The sequence below is a fragment of the Mercenaria mercenaria genome, chromosome 8, assembly GCF_021730395.1.
Source record: "Mercenaria mercenaria strain notata chromosome 8, MADL_Memer_1, whole genome shotgun sequence".
In the NCBI taxonomy this organism is placed as follows: Eukaryota; Metazoa; Mollusca; class Bivalvia; order Venerida; family Veneridae; genus Mercenaria; species Mercenaria mercenaria.
In genome coordinates this window covers 44,477,600-44,497,807 of record NC_069368.1, presented here as the reverse complement: position 1 = coordinate 44,497,807, position 20,208 = coordinate 44,477,600, and the positions used below count along the sequence as shown (strand labels likewise).

General features: G+C 34.7%; 2 protein-coding genes across 7 annotated transcripts in view; one reads left to right on the top strand and one right to left on the bottom strand.

Annotated features, from left to right (window-relative positions):
* The window catches only part of LOC123566465 (protogenin-like), a 144,946-nt gene extending 138,555 nt beyond the window's left edge, over window positions 1–6,391 (top strand). For both annotated transcript variants that reach the window (XM_053549819.1, XM_053549818.1), the window contains exon 21: window positions 806–6,391. In XM_053549819.1, the coding sequence (XP_053405794.1) occupies window positions 806–1,138 (333 nt within the window). In that variant the 3' untranslated portion in view covers window positions 1,139–6,391. The remainder of the gene's footprint in view (window positions 1–805) is intronic.
* A 6,714-nt stretch (window positions 6,392–13,105) lies between these two features.
* On the bottom strand, window positions 13,106–19,348 carry LOC123566466 (probable N-acetyltransferase 16). Of its 5 annotated transcripts, none has more exons than XM_045360599.2 (4): window positions 19,218–19,348; window positions 16,400–16,582; window positions 15,257–15,478; window positions 13,106–14,090 (listed from the first exon to the last, which is right to left on the bottom strand). In XM_045360599.2, the coding sequence occupies exons 1-4, from the start codon at window positions 19,239–19,241 to the stop codon at window positions 13,527–13,529; spliced, it is 993 nt and encodes a 330-aa protein (XP_045216534.2). In that variant the 5' UTR covers window positions 19,242–19,348; the 3' UTR covers window positions 13,106–13,526. The 5 variants fall into 5 exon arrangements, with proteins under 5 accessions (XP_045216534.2, XP_053405792.1, XP_045216533.2 ...); XM_053549817.1 differs by having other exon boundaries at window positions 13,106–13,980; XM_045360598.2 differs by lacking the exon at window positions 19,218–19,348 and adding an exon at window positions 18,994–19,193.
* Between the last annotated feature and the right edge of the window lie 860 nt (window positions 19,349–20,208).

Here is a 20,208-nt window from a genome sequence, read left to right as displayed (position 1 = left end):
GTTTATGCTTAATACATACCCGTACATATTGATAGATAAATATCCAAACGTACGGCAAAGCAAGCACTAAACTTTCAAATAAAATGATGAAGGTAGATAGGTTATAAAGTCAACGGGAAAAAAATGGTTGAAAAAAGAACAGTCGATACTGAAGAAATTTGGTCTTACGTAAAAAGTAGCAGTGAGTTCGGTTGTTCTGTGAAATAATGTTTTTCGGAACCAAACATGGAAAAATGCCAGTATTTGTAAAATGCAATTTAAGAGCAAAAAAGGTTTTGTATGCCATATTTCTCGCAACAGAAGACATAGCAGCAAAGAGACACAGCTGTATAGATACCATAGATATGAAAAGGTGCACCAGTGAAAAGTCGCCGAGGTGTGACTGAAACTTACTACCGTAATATTGTGTTAAAAATATTAAAAATGAACTTCGAAAAATGTTGCCCAATATCCGGTTTCAAACGTATATGTTCGATTGAAGTATAGTGTTTGAAAAGATTACCACATCCTCTTTATTTCGCAGACCTGGCATCATGCGACTTCCCTCCCTTAATCTATCTGATATCGATTAGGATAAGCTCTCGCTTCTGCTGCTCATTAGTATATATGTCGTATAAATACCGTGACGCCTTTCAGAAGACAAAAATTGTGCCGTTCTTAACCATGGGGAGTACTTTAAGGGTATGAATTGAAAAACTGCACTTTTAAGGGTACAATCCACAACACACAATACATTTAGATCATCCCTTGTAGAACGACGAGAAGTGTAAATAATCAAATTATTAATTATTTTATCCTTTAACAGGCTGGTAACGAACAGCGCGCATTATTGTCTCCCAGCTCGACCGGAAGTGTAAATAACCAGACGAGCACCAGTAACACCGACTCGTGTGATACTACTCCCTGTAGTAGTGACTGTGACATTGTTTATCATCCAATAAAGAATTGCGAGTCTGTGGAGACAGGGCTGATGCTTGCGGAAAGCAGAGATAAGGATATGACTCCCATTAACTGTAGTTATAATGATTCTAAAATTAGTGGTGATGACACACCACCCGTTTTAGAAGCTAATACAGGGAATGCTTCAAGCATTGGTGAAAGAAGTGAAAATGGCAATCCAGGTGAAGAGTCATCTTAAATAAACTTTACAGCTATTTTTATTTTCAAAATTTTCGACTTGGTATGCGTCTTCGTCAAATGTTGCAATCAGATGTATCCTGTGGTTTTATAGAAACTAAAAACTTTGAGCCGCACCATGAGAAAACCAACATAGCGTATTTGCGACCAGCATGGATCCTGACTAGACTGCGCAGATGCTTTTGCTTTCAAAGCCTATTGCAATAAGGGAAACCGTTAGCGAACAGCATGGATCCTGACCAGACTGCGCAGATTGGTCTGGATCCATACTGGTCGCAAACGCACTATGTTGGTTTTCTCATGGTGCGGCTCAAATTAATTTTCTGTTAAAAGAATTCAATAGCCGCAGTTAAACCTTCCGGCTTGAATAAAAACAAAACTTGACAGAATGTGCAAAGGCATTTATTAGCAACATGGCATGAAGTTATTCCATTTTTGCCTAAATTGATAGTTATAATTTATACAAAAAGCATTAATTAGTCAGGCGCTAGTGCGGTTGTCTTACTCTTGTACTACTGACCTAAGTGTTGTGGCAATAATTTTGCAAAATGTTTGGTCATTTAGGAAAAGAAATTTAACGCATTGAAACTAATTAATCGTATACCAATGGTTTTATACCTTTGAAATATTAAAAACTAATAATATCATTAGGATGGAAGTTACACTTTGCTAGGTAACTCTTCCTTGTCTTTAAAAATGGAAGCTTTGCAATATTGTTGTTTTTCAAATTATCTTATTATGAGAGTTTATACCAATGATACTTTTAAAATCTTATGGTACCTAACAACTGCTGTGAAAAAAATATTATAAAAATCTGGGTTTTTTTTCACGATTTAATCTGAAATGCACAAATATAACAATATGTATGTTAGCACTAATATAACGAAATTAGTTCAGAAAGAAGCATTTTATTTGATATAGTCAAATATAATAGTTTCATACAGTTTAGTTACTAATCAAAATTACCCTCGGATAAACACACGCTACAAGAAACTACATTTATAGTATTTTGTATTTAATAAAAATGCTAGTAATTTGAATATGTCAATAGATGATCCCTTTTCATCCAACGGTTCACAAAAAAACTTCGAAGAAGACACATACCAGGAAGAACATATCATAATAACACAATTGACATGCCAGCACGAACAAGCGTTTTCTCTGTTCTGTTTTCGAGACTTTTAACTACCTCAGACACATGTTTTTTACAGGGATTCAACCTCAAGTGTGCTTTTTGAAAAGGCGGAACTGCCAGACGTTCAGGGCATAGATAAATTTGGCATCAGTTTCAAATAGTATCAGGGAAAACAATTTTTATTTACATTTTGTGCTTTGATAATAGGTTAATGTTGACACAAATAGTATACCTCGATTCAGTACCTATATTGTTCTTTATCTGAGGTTTTTCTTACAAACAACCACAGAATTCTGATTTTTGAGCTGTAAATAGCCCCTGTCAGATAATTGCTTGTTTAACTAATTCTGTAACAAGCTTTTTCGTAAATTTCTTCTTAATTTCACAAGAACCAAATATACAATTAACTTTTTTTTAAACGCGCCGCCACGCGATATTTTATCAATGTTATTAAACTCATGTTTAATGAATATATAAGACTTGCCACACTATTAAAACAATATGTATATAATAATCAAAATTAAGATAAAATCGAATTGTGCAATCATACAATACAATCTCGCTTATTTTAAAAATTCACAAAAATACAATTAAATATACATTGATGTATGAAATGAGTGACGAAATAAAATGTGGAGAATATTACTTTTTTTTAAAAATGGTGGCAATTGTAAGACAAAAACTTTTCATATGTAAGACGGGACAACGGTGTTTTTCTTTGGGTTTTTAGGGTTTTTTATTAATCTTTTCTTTCCTTTTAATGAAATTCACCCGTTTGCTAAATCAATAATAAAATCTGTGAAAAGATCCATTGGAAGCCTAGAACACAACCAAGTAATAAAATAGCAGACTTGGTTTGATTGAATCTGTTCATGAGGGGTAATGAAATGTGCAACGTCATGATCCCAAAGGACCTGAAAATATAACAACACCGAGTCCATTTATTTATTGGAAAAGTTGTGGCAGTCGTTAATTGATAAAAAGAGTATGAAGAGATCGTTCGATGCTGTTGAAAGAACGTTATGTTGTTAATAACCCCTTGTTTTAAAGGTCTTCTGTATTAGAGAATGTTCCTGCTGTAATTTTAACCTTTACCCTGCTAAATTTCTAAAATGGACTAATCCATCATTCAGTTTGGGCATTCAAAGGGGTGTTCACTTAAAATTAACTGACTGAATAGCGAGCAGTGCAGATCATGATCAGGCTGATCTTGGTCTGCACTGGTCGCAAAGGCAGAATCACTTGCCGCCAGCAGGCTAAAGGTTTAAGATATATGCAAAATGTGAAGATTTGTTTTAAATGTAAGTTGTACGTCATTCTAATTGGCTCCAGGGGCGATAACTCTTAAGAACGTTTTACTGTTTATTTCAAGGCCAAGAAAGCTTCATTCCCTGCGGCATAGTTTGGCTATAGATCTTTTTTAAAGTTTTTTTTTTTTTCAAAACTTTTTGAAAGGTTAAGGTTCAGATGGTTTATTACTATGCAATTTAAAGAAAAGGTGGCTGAATTAACAATTGAAAATACGTGATTTAAATATATGCTAGGTTATAAATACAAAAGTATTAAATTCATTTTGAAAAACAATCAAGTTCATATTAAGATCTTTTGAGTTCTTTAGGATGATGTATAATATCAATATTTTCATCAAACATTTAAAAAGAAATTGTCGGAAAACCTTGTTAGGAATTATGTGAATCAGACATTAGAATATGTTTTTGAATCATAATTATAGAGTATAGGTAGGCGTATTATGTTTTAGCATATCATTTTTATACATTGTGTGTTGACGTGTCCGTCTTATGTATATCACATCATTATGTGTACTACTTGTAAGAATTTCTTTTAGTTCTGTCTGTGTATTGTAACGATTTTGTTCTAAAGTTATGAAATTTATATGTCTTCTAATGGAATGGCCAGGTAATTAAAGGTCCTAAAGATATTTCTGTTTCTGATTTCTGATTTTAATGACCCTATTTCTTCGTGAAAATATGTAAATAGGAGCAAAAATGAACCTTCTTTTTTTGCTCGTCCTTTCTGCATTGGTTTTCATTTTTAATGTCTTCCGCCTCAAAGTTTATCTCTTACTTAAAGGTGTTCAAGGCAGCTGATTCATAGTTTTTTATGCTGACTATGATTAGATTTTTTGCCAGCTTTATTGTGTAATTGTTATTGAATATTGTTCTTTAGAGTGGATGGGTTTAAATACATTTGCTGACGCGGTATTGGTATATGAAACATTGAATAGAAATGCTTGGCTTTCCTCCCTAAGAAGTGTAATGTAGGAAACATTTCTGAAGTTGACAGCCTTACTGATGACTTTAATCCTTATCTCCTGCCCAACATCCGGTTCCGCCCCTCAGCTAGCTGCTTATCAATGATCACCGTCTTTCGGCCTCTAAGTAACGATAAAAGAAAATAATGAAAATATTACACCCTTGATAAAGTGTGATTTTATGTAAACAGTGTGTCCTTTATGTTAATTACTAGTCCTCCCTGTATAAATTGCTGCTTTCATTTACCTGTTATCTGGTGAATTTACTCGAGTTAAAACCAGTCTGTGAACACAAAAGCAATTATTATTTACTAAAAATATTCTTATTAAAGAGCAAAAGAAGCAATTTTCGTTTGTTTCAACGGATTGGCTATTTTTGGTCAAAATATACCCAAAGAGGAAGAAATGAAATAAACTAAGCTTTTTTCTAGCTTTCCATGACTATTATTTTAGGCTTACATGCTACATATACGAAATAGTAATCAGCTTTAAACACTACTGGGAGTAAGAGCAGATAACAATGAACATTGTTTGAACGTTTTGTATACATGTAGGTTTGCTATATAGTGTATATTGTCGGCTATTTCGTATAACACGTGCTCACTCTGAGAGAAACATACGCGAAGCGTGGCCAGTATTTGCCCTTTCCTCAGGCTTATTTTATGCGCGTATGTAAGTTGATGTTTGGTCACAAGCAGTTACCAATATGAGGTACTCATTTCGCAAAGTTTCAGTCGATTTAGTTAGCAGGAAAAAAAATCTTTATGTGTATGTTGTAACACCGCATTAGATGGAACCTTGGCTTCTCAGCATAAAGAAGGTTAATTGTTCAGATAAGAACATTTAACCTGCGCTGACATGTTTAGTAGCCCGGTGTCTTACTGCTGAACTACTGATGAACTCCATCTCATTACTACTTTGAACTAGACCAGTACTTAAATTGCGGGTAGACCTAAGTTTTGATAAACTAGTAGACATGTTTTTAGATTTTAATGGACAACGTATGCATTAGTTTTGCTCTGTTTGACGAATTATTGTTTTTACTGGTAATTATAAACCTCAGTTCAAATCAGCTTCATTCCGCTCAAAACAACTAAATCAGCACCAGGTTTCTGTTTACATAACTTAGTCAAGATACAATATGAGCCATGCCATGAGAAAACCAACATAATGGGTTTGCATCCGCGCAGTCTGGTCAGGATCCATGCTGTTCGCTATCAAAGCCTATTGGAATTAGGGAAACTGTTAGCGAACAGCATGGATCCTGACCAGACTGCGCGGATGCGCAGGCTGGTCTGGATCCATGCTGGTCGCAAACCCATTATGTTGGTTTTCTCATGACACGGCTCATATATTGTATGAAACTTGCGAGCATAATGCTTGAATTCACATTACTTGATAGGTCATTAGGCCTTAGAACTATATGTTATACAACTAGAAGCCCTGATGTATTTAGGCACATGTTGTTTTCAAAACGGTTAAAGGTCAGTATCTGCTTTACACAGAACAGTGCGCTGAATCATCATGTCGTAGAATAGACCCTGAACAATGCTTGAATCTTCAAACCACCCTTTTAGACACGGATTGGAGATATTAACATCCATGTAACGCTCCCTTGTGATAGTCTCTATTGTTATTGCAAAGATTCACCTTAAATGACTTTTTTTTAAATTTGGATAAATTGTTAAATGTATATGCGCGTAGTTTTACAATTTACAAAAGTGTTGTTGTTGTTCTTGTTGTTGTGATTTAGTTAAAATAGAAATTGTCACCAGACCATAGTTTCACAAACAAATTGTCGTGGTTTGAAAATTGTAACATTAAAGAAATAAAATAAATAGAATGGGCGTCAGTACGTTGTTCTAATATTCCGACTGAGCTGTAAGAAACACCGTAACTATCTGCTGTTAAAACCTTACCCTGCTATTTGAATGAGTCTTAAATGGGCGGTAGTCTAACCCTTAGCCTGCTAAATTTCTAAAATGGACTGGTCCATCATTTAATTTGGACAGCATCATTTATCATCTAAAGGGGTGTTCACTGAAAATTTACTGACTGAATAGCGAACAGTGAAGACCATGATCAGCCGCCTGCACAGATGTGCAGGCTGATCTTGGTCTGCACTGGTTGCAAAGTCAAAATCAATTGCAGCCAGCAGGCTAAGGGGGAAGAACTGAGACTGGAGCTTACTTTGCCATTAGTCCGTTTCAAAATTTACTTAAAAATTAGAATAGCCCCCCGCCCCCCACGAATGTTATTTCGCTAACGTAGGTTAACTATTAAGACAGTCTTTAGCTTTGGTTTGAATTTGGACAGTGCTAATCGCTTGGTAAAATTAAACAAAATGCAACTTATTTAATAGACATGGAGGATGTGATTTCTTTATTTAGAGATAAATTTTAAACGCAACATTTTAAATGACAAGAAATTCTAGGCTAATCTATTCACATTTCCATGTAGAGATTGCTTGTTTACAGTCTTTATGTGACGATAGCAAACGGTATATATTCCTGTAAATTTGAACATATAATATCATTATGTTTCTGTAAAAGAACATATTTATAAGAGCGCTCATATTCTTCCATACGCTTTTCCCTGAATATATCAATCCTAAGACCACAATTATTTTTACTGTATGTTCTATTTAGACATTGTACGCTATTGCAACTCCGCTTGCATTCCAAACATAAACTACCCTCACAAACCAAAACTACTAAAGAGAAAAAATTTCAGCCCAAATAAACATGAGGTTGACAAGCTATTTTTTCCACCATCATGCACCAAATCACATGCGTATATGGGATATTCACTAAATTACCACAAACCTAATAAAAAGTCATGATATACATCTTCTGACATTCTCATTCTATCAAACTGTACATGTACCTAATAGTTCATATTTGTGTTAAATTGCGTCATTCATTTTAGTTTAGGTCTTTTACTCAAAACTTAACCAACATTTACCATCAGAGGAACTATATTCCGTATAACAAGCTCCTTATTGTGCCTATGCAGACATATTTTTGTCTTGCACACAATGACCATGTACAGTGCACAAATTCTTGAATTGAGTAACACTGCTAAGCTTCCTGGCAAAAATATCTTTTCTTTATATAAAGAATGATTTAAATGGCCAACACTGCCTGCTGAATTGATCAAACTTACTAAATGTCTACAAAAACTTCAAAAATATCGACCTGAAAAACTACAATGGGTTGCCCCGCTTTTTCCAGTGACAAGAGTGTAAATTCCAATGGCAATTCATGACCTAACATCTTGTACGAAACTGAAAGGCCTGCGGCCGTTCATCTGAAATTTGATGGAAGCAAGCCATAATATCTCAGATTAAATACTCAAACAATTTAAATGATCACGTGTATGTGCAAAAGTAGTCACAGAACAACCTGACTGCCAGTAAAGCGTGAATAAAAGGTGACCTTAAGTTAACATAAAGAACTATAAGACAATCTCCTTTCTCCACAAGTTATATAAATCCTCATGCAAAGCCTTAGGCATGTACATTGTGCCATTATCTACAGCTTAATTGATAAAAAAATATCAACGACAAAGCGGTCTGATCATACATGTATCCCATGTCTAACTGGCGTGTAGATCTGAAGAAATGTGTAATATTATCAAGTAAATTTAACTTCAACCTAAACTGAATTTCCTCACAGGGAATACAACATAGTGCAACAACTGTTATGAACAAAATGCTGTCCAAATTCATGAAAGTGTTTATAGATATAAACCATTTCCACACCTGCTTCAAAAAGCAGTCATCATGGTAACAAGAGTCTGAATGAAAACCTTAATCATCTGACTTTGCCTCTAACTAGGTTTTGTAAACTGTTCATTGAAACAAAAGTCATTTAACGGTTTTTTTCTATATTTTGCTGTCACGCACCAAAACCGCATAATCATCAGAAGAAATCATTCAAAGGTATTTCTATTTTAACCCTAGTGGCCCAAGCAAGGGCTCAAGTGCCCCTATTTGAACAAATTGGAACCACTATGGCATAAGACCTTATAATGATGTTTCAGACCAAGTTGGATGACGATCCATCAAGCAGTTCATGAGAAGTAGTACTTTAAAGGTATTTCTATTTTAACGTGAAGTGAACCCTAAAAGGGGCCATGTTTTCACAATTGAACAAGCATGGTAAAAAACATTATAATGATGCATGCTCCAGATAAGGTTTGATGAAGTCCCATCAGTCCGTTCATGAGAAGAAGTCATTTAAAGGCATTTCTATGTTAAACTCCTCCGTAGCCCCCCCCCCCCCCCCCCCCCCCCCCCCCCCCCCCCCCCCACACACACACACACTGAATACATTTTGGAGAGGACCTTATAATGTTCATAAGAAAAAGTCGTTTAAAGGAATTTCTAATTTTAGCTCTAGCGACCCCTAAAAGGGGCTAAGAACCCTCATTTGATCAAAGTTTGGAAAAGACCAAAGTTCAGGTGAGCTAAAAGCTAACAGAAATAATGTAATTCTATTATTATTATGTTCTGTGGCTTTTTCGCTTGCAATTGCAACTTTATGAAGTCGCTAGTATAGAAAGGTAAATAATAACAAATACTGACAGGGAACTATTTCAGTTATCTGTCAATATCAGGCCAAACACGACAGTTTTATGTATTATATGTTCTATATAGACACTGTACAATATTGCAAATTTGTCTGCATTCCAAACAACTAAATAGAACAATTAAAGAGGAAAAACTCAAAAAGTCATATTATGCATATTCTGACATTCTTATTCTATCAAATTGCACATCTACCTACTATTTCATATAGATCTCCTCTATTAAATTAGGATTTTTGCAGTTTTTTACTCAAAACCACATCAACATTCACCATCAAACAGAGAGATTGCTTTCCGTGTAACCACTTCCTTACTGTGGTCAGACAAGGACAAAAAAAGCGGTTCTTGAGATTATTTCCTCAAACTTAAATCTATCAATTGGTAACAAAGTCTTTTGCATTTCAGATGTGGCGTAGATCAGAAACCACATGATCTTTCTGTTGAAAATGGACTTTTTATATAAACAGTAGATTGTAATGGAAAAATAGCACTCGGCTCAGTAACATGAATAAGCTTTATTATTGTGTCAATTGTCCAATGTACGTACGTAAGTCCGTCCGCCCATACTTTTGTCTCTTAAACCATATGATAAAAGTACACGAAGCTTGGGATGGATGTTTCTTGATTGGTCCTGTACAAAAAAAATGTTCAGCTGCACATACGGACCACTAAAGGTTTTTAAACGACAACTTTTTAACCTATGGTTCTATTTTCGAAAGTTTCATGTAAAAGTTCCTTGGGTGAATTATAGACCATATGGCGACTTTCCAGCTTTGATGGTGTAGGAAGACCCCATATGCCCTTCCGAGCATTATTTTATCACGGGCGGGCACCTGAGTAGAACCACAGACCTTCCGGAAGCCAACTAGATAGTTTCCTCGCATGAAGAACAGCAGAACAGCATACAGAATAGCAGAACAACTACAGCAGAATAGCAGAACAGCAGAATAGCAGAACAACTCCAGCTGGAGTTATTCTGCTGTTCTGCTGAAGGTGTTCCTTCAACAGACTTAATGATTTACTAACAGTCAATAAAGCAATAATGATAACATGTGTGTCGCAAAAATAGTCTTAGGCTAATACTAATTGTGCGCAGTATTATTAAAGTTGTTATTTTAACAGACTAAAATGGATTTTTAACAACTAATAATGGTAACAATTGTCTTAGGCTATTTCAAATTGTCATACAGATGCAAGGTAAAATTTAGAAAAATCATTTGGCATTTTTGGCATTTTTGTCTTTTTTAAGTTGTTCTGCTATTCTGCTATTCTGTTGGAGTTATTCTACTATTCTGCTGGAGTTGTTAAGCTATTCTGCTATTCTGGCAACTTCACACAAACTAATTTGCGTGGTATTCGTAAATCTATGTCTCATCCAGAACATTCATCGAGTGAACATAAAATAAGGATATATTGATTTTTTTTATTCTTTGTTTCGTTTCTTTCGTATTAGATTTATTATCCCATTAAAGTTGATACCTTTTTATACTCCGGAGTCATCCTTTGTGATTTTGGCCATTTGAAATATTGTGATCACATACTAGTAGCCCGCCCGTCCGTCCGTCCGTCCGTCCGTCCGTCGGGATGAGCGTTTGACCCAATAATAAATGTACGAAGCTTTGGCACAGTTGAACAATAAAATGCTTCACTGAAGAGGAAAGCATGATTTCTAAAAAGCAAATGCAATACTCAACAATCAGTGGATTAGATGTGATCATTCTTTATCTGTCTATCAAATAAGCTACGCGAGGAGTCCAGTCCTTTGTACGCTACTAAATATTTTTGTCCCATTAATGCAAAAAGGTATCAAGTGCTGATAATTAAGGAAGGTTATGGAAACTTTTTTCGTTAACTGGGCGAATTTTATACGTTTTACGATACGGTTTCCCAAATATAAAGTCCTGATCTCAATAAAAATTTAGTATACAAAACAATGGTTCCATGGCGTTGCAACAGATCTTCAGTTACGTATAGACGAAGAACATATAAATTAAAAGGTAAGACATCAATGGTAGTCCAGTTGAACCATACCTTGTTAAGGAAATGAAAAGCACGCCCAGGCTCACAGAATGAAAATGAAAACTATCTTTACAGCAGTCTAAATTGTTTCAAACAGCTATTTGCCACACCTTGGTACGAAACAACTATTTTTACACTCAATGGGCATACGGAAATATAGCATATCGTTAGGGCATCGGGCACATTTTCATGCAATCTCGCCAGGCATAGGTATGTTTTTTTTTTATAGGTTTCTTAAGTGCGAATTTGTATAACATTTACTTCGCAAATAAAATGTATAAAGACAGAAGTTATTCAAAGAAAAATATGTAGGTGTATATGTTATATAAATGTTACATTTAATTGATGAATAAGTGGTAAAAATGCTTTTATAAAAGATTGTCATGATAATTTCATTGATGTATGGATCATATGTAACATATACATGTATTTGATTTGTAAAGTCTACATAACACGAGGAAATTTGAAAGAATTAATTTTACAATTTCCCAAACGTTAAATCGTTTCGACTCGCACCTACGACCTTTGAGCGTGTACGCTCATATGGAGTGTGTCCACGAATTATGTGCTCTCTTCTGAAACACAAGCACGGTCTCCTTATTTTCATAATGAATAACATTAAAATGTAAATTACTTATACTGTTATCCGAAATGTTTACGCAAGCATTTTAAAACGTGTAAGATGTATTATGTATGGCACAAGACCACTGTTATTGTCTTTGGTTGACCAATAAGGAAGTGGTTACGCGGAAAATAGTCTCTCTGTTTGATGGATATTGATGAAGTTCTCATTAAAAAAAACCAGTAATACATGTCATAATATGAAACTGTAGACAATTTGAACAAACAATTTGAAAGAATGTTAATGTCAGAACATGCATAACATTATTTTTGATATGGTTATTTTTGCTAGTTAGTGACCATTTAGAAACTATTCTTCATATGCATGTGATTTGGTTTAAAATGATGGAAAGAAAGGCCGGTCAATCCATTGTTTTTTGTAGCTTGATTTTTTTTCTGTTGAACAGTTCTATTTAGTGCATGTAATTTTGGAAGATTTGGAATGTAGGCAAAATTTCAATTTTGTACACCATCTATAGAACATAACCATATTGGTTAGTAATCGGGAGAGCGGTGCCTTTCAGTGATAATGGTCGTCCTGGTAAGGGGATAATAGCCACAGGGCAATTATCACTCGAAGGCACGGCTCTCCCGTTTATTTACATGTTTACCGATGGACAGTAAGTAAAGATTAGTTTGCCATTTTTATTGTTACTAACATTTAATTGGAAATCCGCTTTATTTGTAAAGGAAATAGCAAATTCTTGTATCAATTAAACAAAAAGTAGTGTTGTTAGAGCTGAATGTAATCAATGTTCTTATAATGTTACATCAATTTTGTTTGGTTTTATGTCAAACATGCAAAATTTTAGGTCATACAGATTTTATTGTAGATGATGATCCCTGGTGCCTTCGGGTATTATACAACACACGGACGGACACCATGGTGCAACCACCGTTATTCCGTACGCCATCTTAAATACTTTTTCATATGAAAGTATTCTACAGCCCGAGCGATGTTCCGGAGACACAGTGGACTGCATCAAGTTGTTTGAAGCCAGTGACCGTAACCGCGTGGCCACTGAGGTCGCCGTGCTGGCAATGAGGCTATACGCCATTGTTGCATTCAAATTTTCATATTACATACGGCCCTTAAGTAGGAGCATTTCAGAGGCGACTTCATTTAATTGGCTAAGATAGACTACAAACATCTCATCGTCAAACGAGAAAAGTAATTTTACTTTGCACGGGAAAACGTACGTTGGGAAACGTTTGCTATTCTTGAAAAGTAGTAAGTGATTTCAAGAGATCTTAAACGTAGAAAAGTTGCAACTTTGGATTTATTTTGAAAAAAAATAAGGTAGGATAGAAATGTACATATAAAACATAAATCGCGTTAGGTAATTTTAATTTGAACTGGGTTGCGTTTAAAGTACATGTGGATGCTATATGTATGTCGAACACACGGAGGTATTACCAACACACAAGTAAACTGCTTCGTTAAAATTTTCTTCTTGTTTACAATAACAATAATAATAACAACAAATAAAATATAATGATAATAACTGCACTATAGACAGAGCCATACGTTATACAATACAGCTTACACAAGGTTTTAAATAAGCTGCAAATTTCTGATCCGCAGTATTGGATTTGTATTTTTGCAAAAATGGTGAAACGTTCAATAGTTGTTGAGTTGATATATTTATTTTGTACATTCACTTATTACAGTTACTGTGCGTTATTTGATAGTTCTCTACATATTGAAGATCACAGAATGAATCAGAAGTCACATGTTTCAATATTGAATATTCATATTTCCTTTTCAAACAGTAACTGATAAGAGTAAATATTGTCAGGATTTTCAGAATCGCGCCATTCACTTCTCTGCATCCCGATTTCTCTAAACACATCTTCCAAAGCATGTATATTAAAATCTGGCTCCACCAAAACTAGAAGACTAGTACTGTCGATTGTCTTAACTCGTATGTATCGCATATGAGAAATCACATGATCCTTTAATGTCGCGGTATCTGTACCATAAATGTCGAAGTTACAATTGTATGCCGGTCTCTTGACAGGTATGATCGTTGAAAAAGTCAAGAGGCCCCTGACACTTCCATCAGTATCGACTGAAATGTCAGAAAAGACCTTCGTCCTTTTGCCAGACCAACAAAGTAATGAAATATTAGCTTCCGTTAGTCTATAGGGCACCCAATCTACAATGATCCTTTCCTTTGGAAATAAGTATTTTCTAATAGCAGGACTGGAAAAGAAATGTTTGATGTCTTCATCCGACGGGTTATTCAATGTTTTCTTTCTAGATTCTTCCAGAGATTGCAAAACATGAGCGTCAAACAGGAATCTAGTGAGAGGCTGTGAGAAACAAAAACTAAGCTAAATAAAAACAAGAGCACCGCCTTGCGGGTGCTGACGCTCATCTGATTTTTTTTGTATAATAGAAATATTGTCCTATCCATGATTTGCGAAGTCTAAAAAAGGCAATCATTCTTGCAAAAAGCAGGATAGAGTTATGTTTCTTGACGTACAGCGTCCGATTATGATGGTGAAAATCAGTTGCAAGTTTTAAAGCAATAGCTTTGATTGTTTATGAGAAAATCTGACTTAAACATAATACTCAACCAAGACAACTGATTTTCTAAGTCCAAAAGGGGCAATAATTATTGCAAAAAGCAGGATGGAGTTATGTTTCTTGATGTACAGGGTCAGCTTATGATGGTGAACAAGTGTTGCAAGTTTCAAAGCAATAGCTTTGATAGTTTAAGGGAAAAAGTTGACATAAACATAAAACTTAACCAAGAAATCTGATATTTTCTAAGTCCAAAAGGGGTCATAAATCTTGCAAAAAGCATGATGGAGTTATGTTTCTTGCTGTACAGGGTCAGCTTATGATGGTGAACAAGTGTTTCAAAGCAATAGCTTTGATAGTTTATAAGTAAAGCTGACCTAAACATAAATCTTAACCAGGCAATGCCGACGCCGACGCCGTGGCCGATCAAGTGATGACAATAACCCATCATTTTTTTTCATAAAAATCCTATGAGCTAAAAACCACATTGGAAGCGCAAAGTTTGAGGCAAAACAGAACAAAATAAATATTTTTTGACATAACTTGTGCCATAAACCTTTAACAAAAGGGCATAGATTGTTTATTCTTTGTTGTCTTATATGTATACAATACTCACTAGTGAGAATATCATCAATTATATGGTCTAATAGTGACAGGATACGGTTTATACGCTGTAAAAACACTCAGAAACCGGTGCCTTATACTAATTAACAACTTGGTATATACTTTGTATCCGGTCACCAACAAACCTTGTTACGGTTTTATCTTTCCAGCAACGTTGTGCTTCAGTAGCTGCTAATCTTTAGTGCTGTAAGCTCCATATTTATCATAATTAGCCAGGTATGGAATTACTAACCTCATATGGAATATATTGGATCCGCATATGACTTTTTTTGATTAATAGAGACTTGCTTTAAACTAGTATGAACTGAATGATATTAGATATATCAACCTTAGACAGTATGAGCTTGTTTACAGCTCTAAATGTCTCCTTGTTAGCGGCGGGATTTGTGTTCAAAGCAGTGAACGCATGCCTTGATGTCCCCGACATTTTAAGCACGTGGGCTTGAAACTGCTTGTACAAACCCTGCCCACCAACACTCGCACTCAGTCTTCCAGCACGTGTTATTACTGTCTTGCCTTGGTCAACAATAAACGTTGCAATAAAGCCAACCTATAAAAAATCATAATACATGTATGTTACTTAACTAGTCGAGGATACTTTATTTCTATTAAGAGGTGTAAACGTTCATCGCTTAACTAACAGGTATAACTGACCCTCCTTTAACAATTTTAATCTTATGACTCTATAGTTGAACGTCTAAACTATTATATCTACACATGTACTGCTTTGAGATAAGCTCTAAATTTTCTTTAAAGATAACGTTTTGAAAAAAAAAATGTATTTATGTCTGATAAGTTCATACTTTGAACATAGTTTATGTCGTGCAAATACCTAACTATGCGACAGAACAGATGTTTGGTTTGAGTGCGTCTGAGTATTGTATAAGGTGTCTTAGAAAAAATTTCAAAATAGTTATCATTGAACATACAATATTTGTGCCACAAAATGTTAGGCAACACAATGTTGAAACCCGTCCACTTAGCTCAATAGGGAGAGTGACGGTCTACGGATGACGGGGTCGTGAGTTCGATCCCTGGACGGGCCGTACGTTCTCCGTGACGATTTGATAAAAGACATTGTGTCTTAAATCATTCGTCATCCACCTCTGATTCACGTGGAGAAGTTGGCAGTCACTTGCGGAGAATACTAATTCTGTTTGACTGGTGAGGAACACAACATCTTGTATACTTTTGAGTCACAATCTGGGTTTCGGAGGGACCATTGTTTGATGAGTTTAGGTTTTCTATTTTTTAACACGAGAGAAACTTATGATGTGGCGTAAAGAACGAAAAGCATTTTATATACAATTTTGTTTTTAAAGAGGCAACGTATTCTGTACTTTTGACTTTTAATTCTATGTTTTTATTAAACATAAGTACGATTTTGTTTCAGACAAAATCAACACATGATGTGTTTTTAACATACAATTTAGCTATTGACAAGAACAGCGTATGAGATGCTTTGACTTACGATTTTGTTCTGGACGACAGCAACGTATGGTGTAGTAAGAGGACATGCAAGAAAGTCGTCGAAATACTCAGCAATGTAGTCTAACCCGTCATATACGTTTCCATGGATACAGATAACAGATTCCTTATCACTAGCTGCTGCCTGTCGTATTTCCATAGAACTTGGACCTGAACTCATTTTAAACTGATAAAAAAATACAGCATGCATTTTGGAGTAACGATTATATTCCTTATAACTTTTATAGATGTGGTTATGTTCACTATTTTATGGATCAATTTTAATGCCAGTATAATAATAATAATATTGATAATCAGATCTCTTCAATGTCAAATAGTTCGCAAAGATATTGCATTATTATAATATGTTATCTTAATGAGTAAAACAAATCCAATAGGAAAATCCACATTCAAAGAACGCAACCGTCCATGGAAATATGGTTATTTATTACATTATACACGTACGCAGTGGCTGAGCACATGTACACGAACGATAGCAATAATAACACTTACAGATGTAACACCTAGTCATAATACATACATAAAGAAGGAACACAGTCTTATTAAGACTTTAACATTCCCTTTTTCTGTTACTTTGAAGTATGAAATGTTGAATTGATATGTCTTTCGTGACATTAAGAGATAAATTTAAAAAAAAGGTCAGAGTAATCTGTAGATCTGAAGGCCTACTTGGCATTGAGGTAGTTCTGCACGTTCGGATCAAAATATTGTCTACAACGTAAACTTTGATTATTCCCTGGTTTTAAAATCTACCGAATATAATTCGAAAATTCATCAATTTTTGGCTAAACTGAATAAAAATATTTGACCCCATATATTTCCATAATGGAAGTCTATGGGAAAATCATAATTTTGTTAACATTTTGGTTAAATATTAGAAACGTTAGAATTTTTTTTACTGTGGATATTGATGAAACTACTCACAGTCTAAAATAAACATATGGTCCATAATATCGTGAAATCTGAAGTATGTTTGTCTTTGAGATATTTGCCCACAGATAAAAAGATCCTCACATTTCAAGCTGACTTTAAGACATTATTTGGAAAAAACTTCACGTGCCAAACGTTTAATTCTCATATTTTACCTTTAGAAAGATAGAAACGTTAACATTTTCAGAAATATACTCATGGGTTATCATTAATTCATGAAATGAATTTCATTTCCGTTTGTCGAGTCTGGGATTTATTCTACGTTATCCGGATAAATGACGCTAAGGTTTATCAACTCTGTAGAACTAAATTAAGATCATACTTATATAGCAGTTAATTAGGACTTTCAGTATGATTCAGTCAAGTGTGCTTTATCTAATTGTAACTAAATGTTTTCATTGAATATCCAAAAATTGAAAACAAATGGTTTATCTTAAAATTCTAACTTAAATTACTGACAAGGACTTTAATTAAATTCATATATTAAGAAGTCCGCAAATCTGTTTTCAAGTTACTGACGTAAACTTAAAGTTTGATAAACTATTGTAAAGTGATGTTAGTATAACTCTGTTTAAATAAGTTAAACGTCAACAAGACATTTTCATTAGAAAGAGATGATACGAAATTTCATGTTAGCAGTTAGTATGCTAATATGTTTATTATATACCTATATAAATTCTGTCAAAAATACGGATTGTATTTCACAAGTAAATGTGACCAGGCAGAAAAATCCTTATTGTACCTTTTGTATCGTATGTTGCCAGACTCTTTTAATTTAATAAGCATGACCTTATATAGTTCTATAAATAGCGCACACAAAACAACAAACAGAAAGGTAAATGTGTATAATCAAAGGGTCATTATAACTGTAGCTAGATCTGGGATTTTGTATTCGGCTGTCGCAACGTTTGCAAGGGCGGATCACACTTTAGCCGTGAATATTTCCCTATAAGCTTCTCAGAAACAGCCCCTTTTTGGTGGATTTCCTAGACACGATCTAGACGACTACTATTATGTTTACACGTATATTTTTTTTACAAGATAATTTCATACGCAAGTTTTATTTAGTTTCACGTCTAAACTATAGATTCATACTGAGAAGTGCAACATGAACATTAGATGGGGCAAGTGTATACATAGTTATGCATAAAAAGAGAATTTTATTACAGAACGAGACCTTTCCCTTTTATCTTCGTTTTGACCTTAGTATAGTGACCTTGGTTTATAAAAATAGACGAATATTTACATTCACAATATGTGTAATGTAGAAAGAAAGAAAATAAACAAACATGAACACATTTACGTCGTGTTAGGTAATCCGACACAACATGACTTCAAAATTTCAAACAGAACATTAAACATGACAAAAACTTTTTTTCCGGTGGTAAAGGTCAAAATTGAAAGGACAAATATATGCGATATTTTCCTAGATACACGCACATTCTAAATAGAAATCACAAACTGTATTTTATGGAAAGACGAATTAGAATGTATGTAGACGGGTCTGTTCGACTGTTCTATTTAGATGTTTAAAAGATCGATATCCTGACAACTATTTTGATATTCTGACACTCTTGGAAAGAAAGCCATTCATTTTTGGTCTATTATCTTGACACTGAGAGACAAAACTGAATAACATTACATTACCTTGTTTTCCGTGTAGGCCTACTTGACATTGACATATAATCCTACCATAGGTTCAATTAATTTTTTTCGTGTATGCCTACTTGACATTGACATATAATCCTATCATAGGTTCAATTAATTTTTTTCATGTAAACCTATTTGACATTGACATATAATCCTTCCATAGGTTCGATTAATTTGTTTCGTGTAGACCTACTTGACATAAAGACAAACATAATACTTACGTTCGAGAGGTGTTTCATATTCATTGTCACGGAATGTACTGCGTCACTGCATTTCGCAAGGCACAAAGTCGTAACACTACCATAATCTTCAATTCACCACCGGCACAATAACGCCAAGAACATGTGTATACATGTGTGACAACTTACAGAATAAGCATGCATAAATAATAGGAAAATAAAGTGTGACCAGGTCGAGGCATTAAGCACATGTCTCTGCTGCCGTACAACGAGCCTTCCAACAAGTCAGCTGCTGTTACTGCTTTTGAAGAAGAAAAAGTTCCATATTGTCCCACATGCACCTTATTCACCAGACCTGTCGCCATGCGACAATTAGACTCAAAAATAATTTAGTCATAATATGTGTTGAAGGAAAATATGCTTATAAAGGTGATAATGTATTTGCACAACCGTCACGAAATTGTATAGGAATGTTTTTCAATATTAGAAGCTGCGGCGAAGTGCTCAGGTTGAGCTATTGTGATCACTCACTATCCGTTCGTCCGTCCGTTCGTCCGCACTTTTTCTCAAACGACATCTCTTATGCCCGTTTGTGGTTGATGAAATTTGGTCAGGAAGTTCTTTACGTAGTCCCCTCCCAAAGTTGTTCAAAGAAATCCATTAGAATTGTGGCAACCAAAAGAAAACACTTTTAAAGTAGATAACGGAATTGGGTCATAGAATAAAAGTGCGTTCACTTTGCCAAGGAAAACTTACGTTACGGTGCGACACAAGAACGTTTTAAGTTCTGGGAAACGTCGTCAACTGGCGATTTTACCACCATTAGAGATCTTAATCTATACAGCGGATCTGCTTAAACAGTGTTGAAAAAAAAGAAAAGAGAAGTGGTAATATAAACTATAAATTGGGTAAGGTTACTCATATTTTGGTATAACATACATATACGTGGATGCGTTTAAAGCATACATGCGTGCCTTCATTTACATAAAACAAGCCAATATATTTCATACCCAAATGTAAACTGCTTAACTAA

Bases quoted from the DNA above. Each gene is read 5' to 3' on its own strand.
- LOC123566466 (XM_045360599.2), bottom strand. From the start codon at position 19,241: ATGAATATGAAACACCTCTCGAAC. The intron at 15,479-16,399 runs GTAAGTCAAAGC...GATTTTTTATAG, and splicing joins CTGTCGTCCAGAACAAAATC to GTTGGCTTTATTGCAACGTT. The intron at 14,091-15,256 runs GTTGATATATCT...TGTTTCTCACAG, and splicing joins ACAAGCTCATACTGTCTAAG to CCTCTCACTAGATTCCTGTT.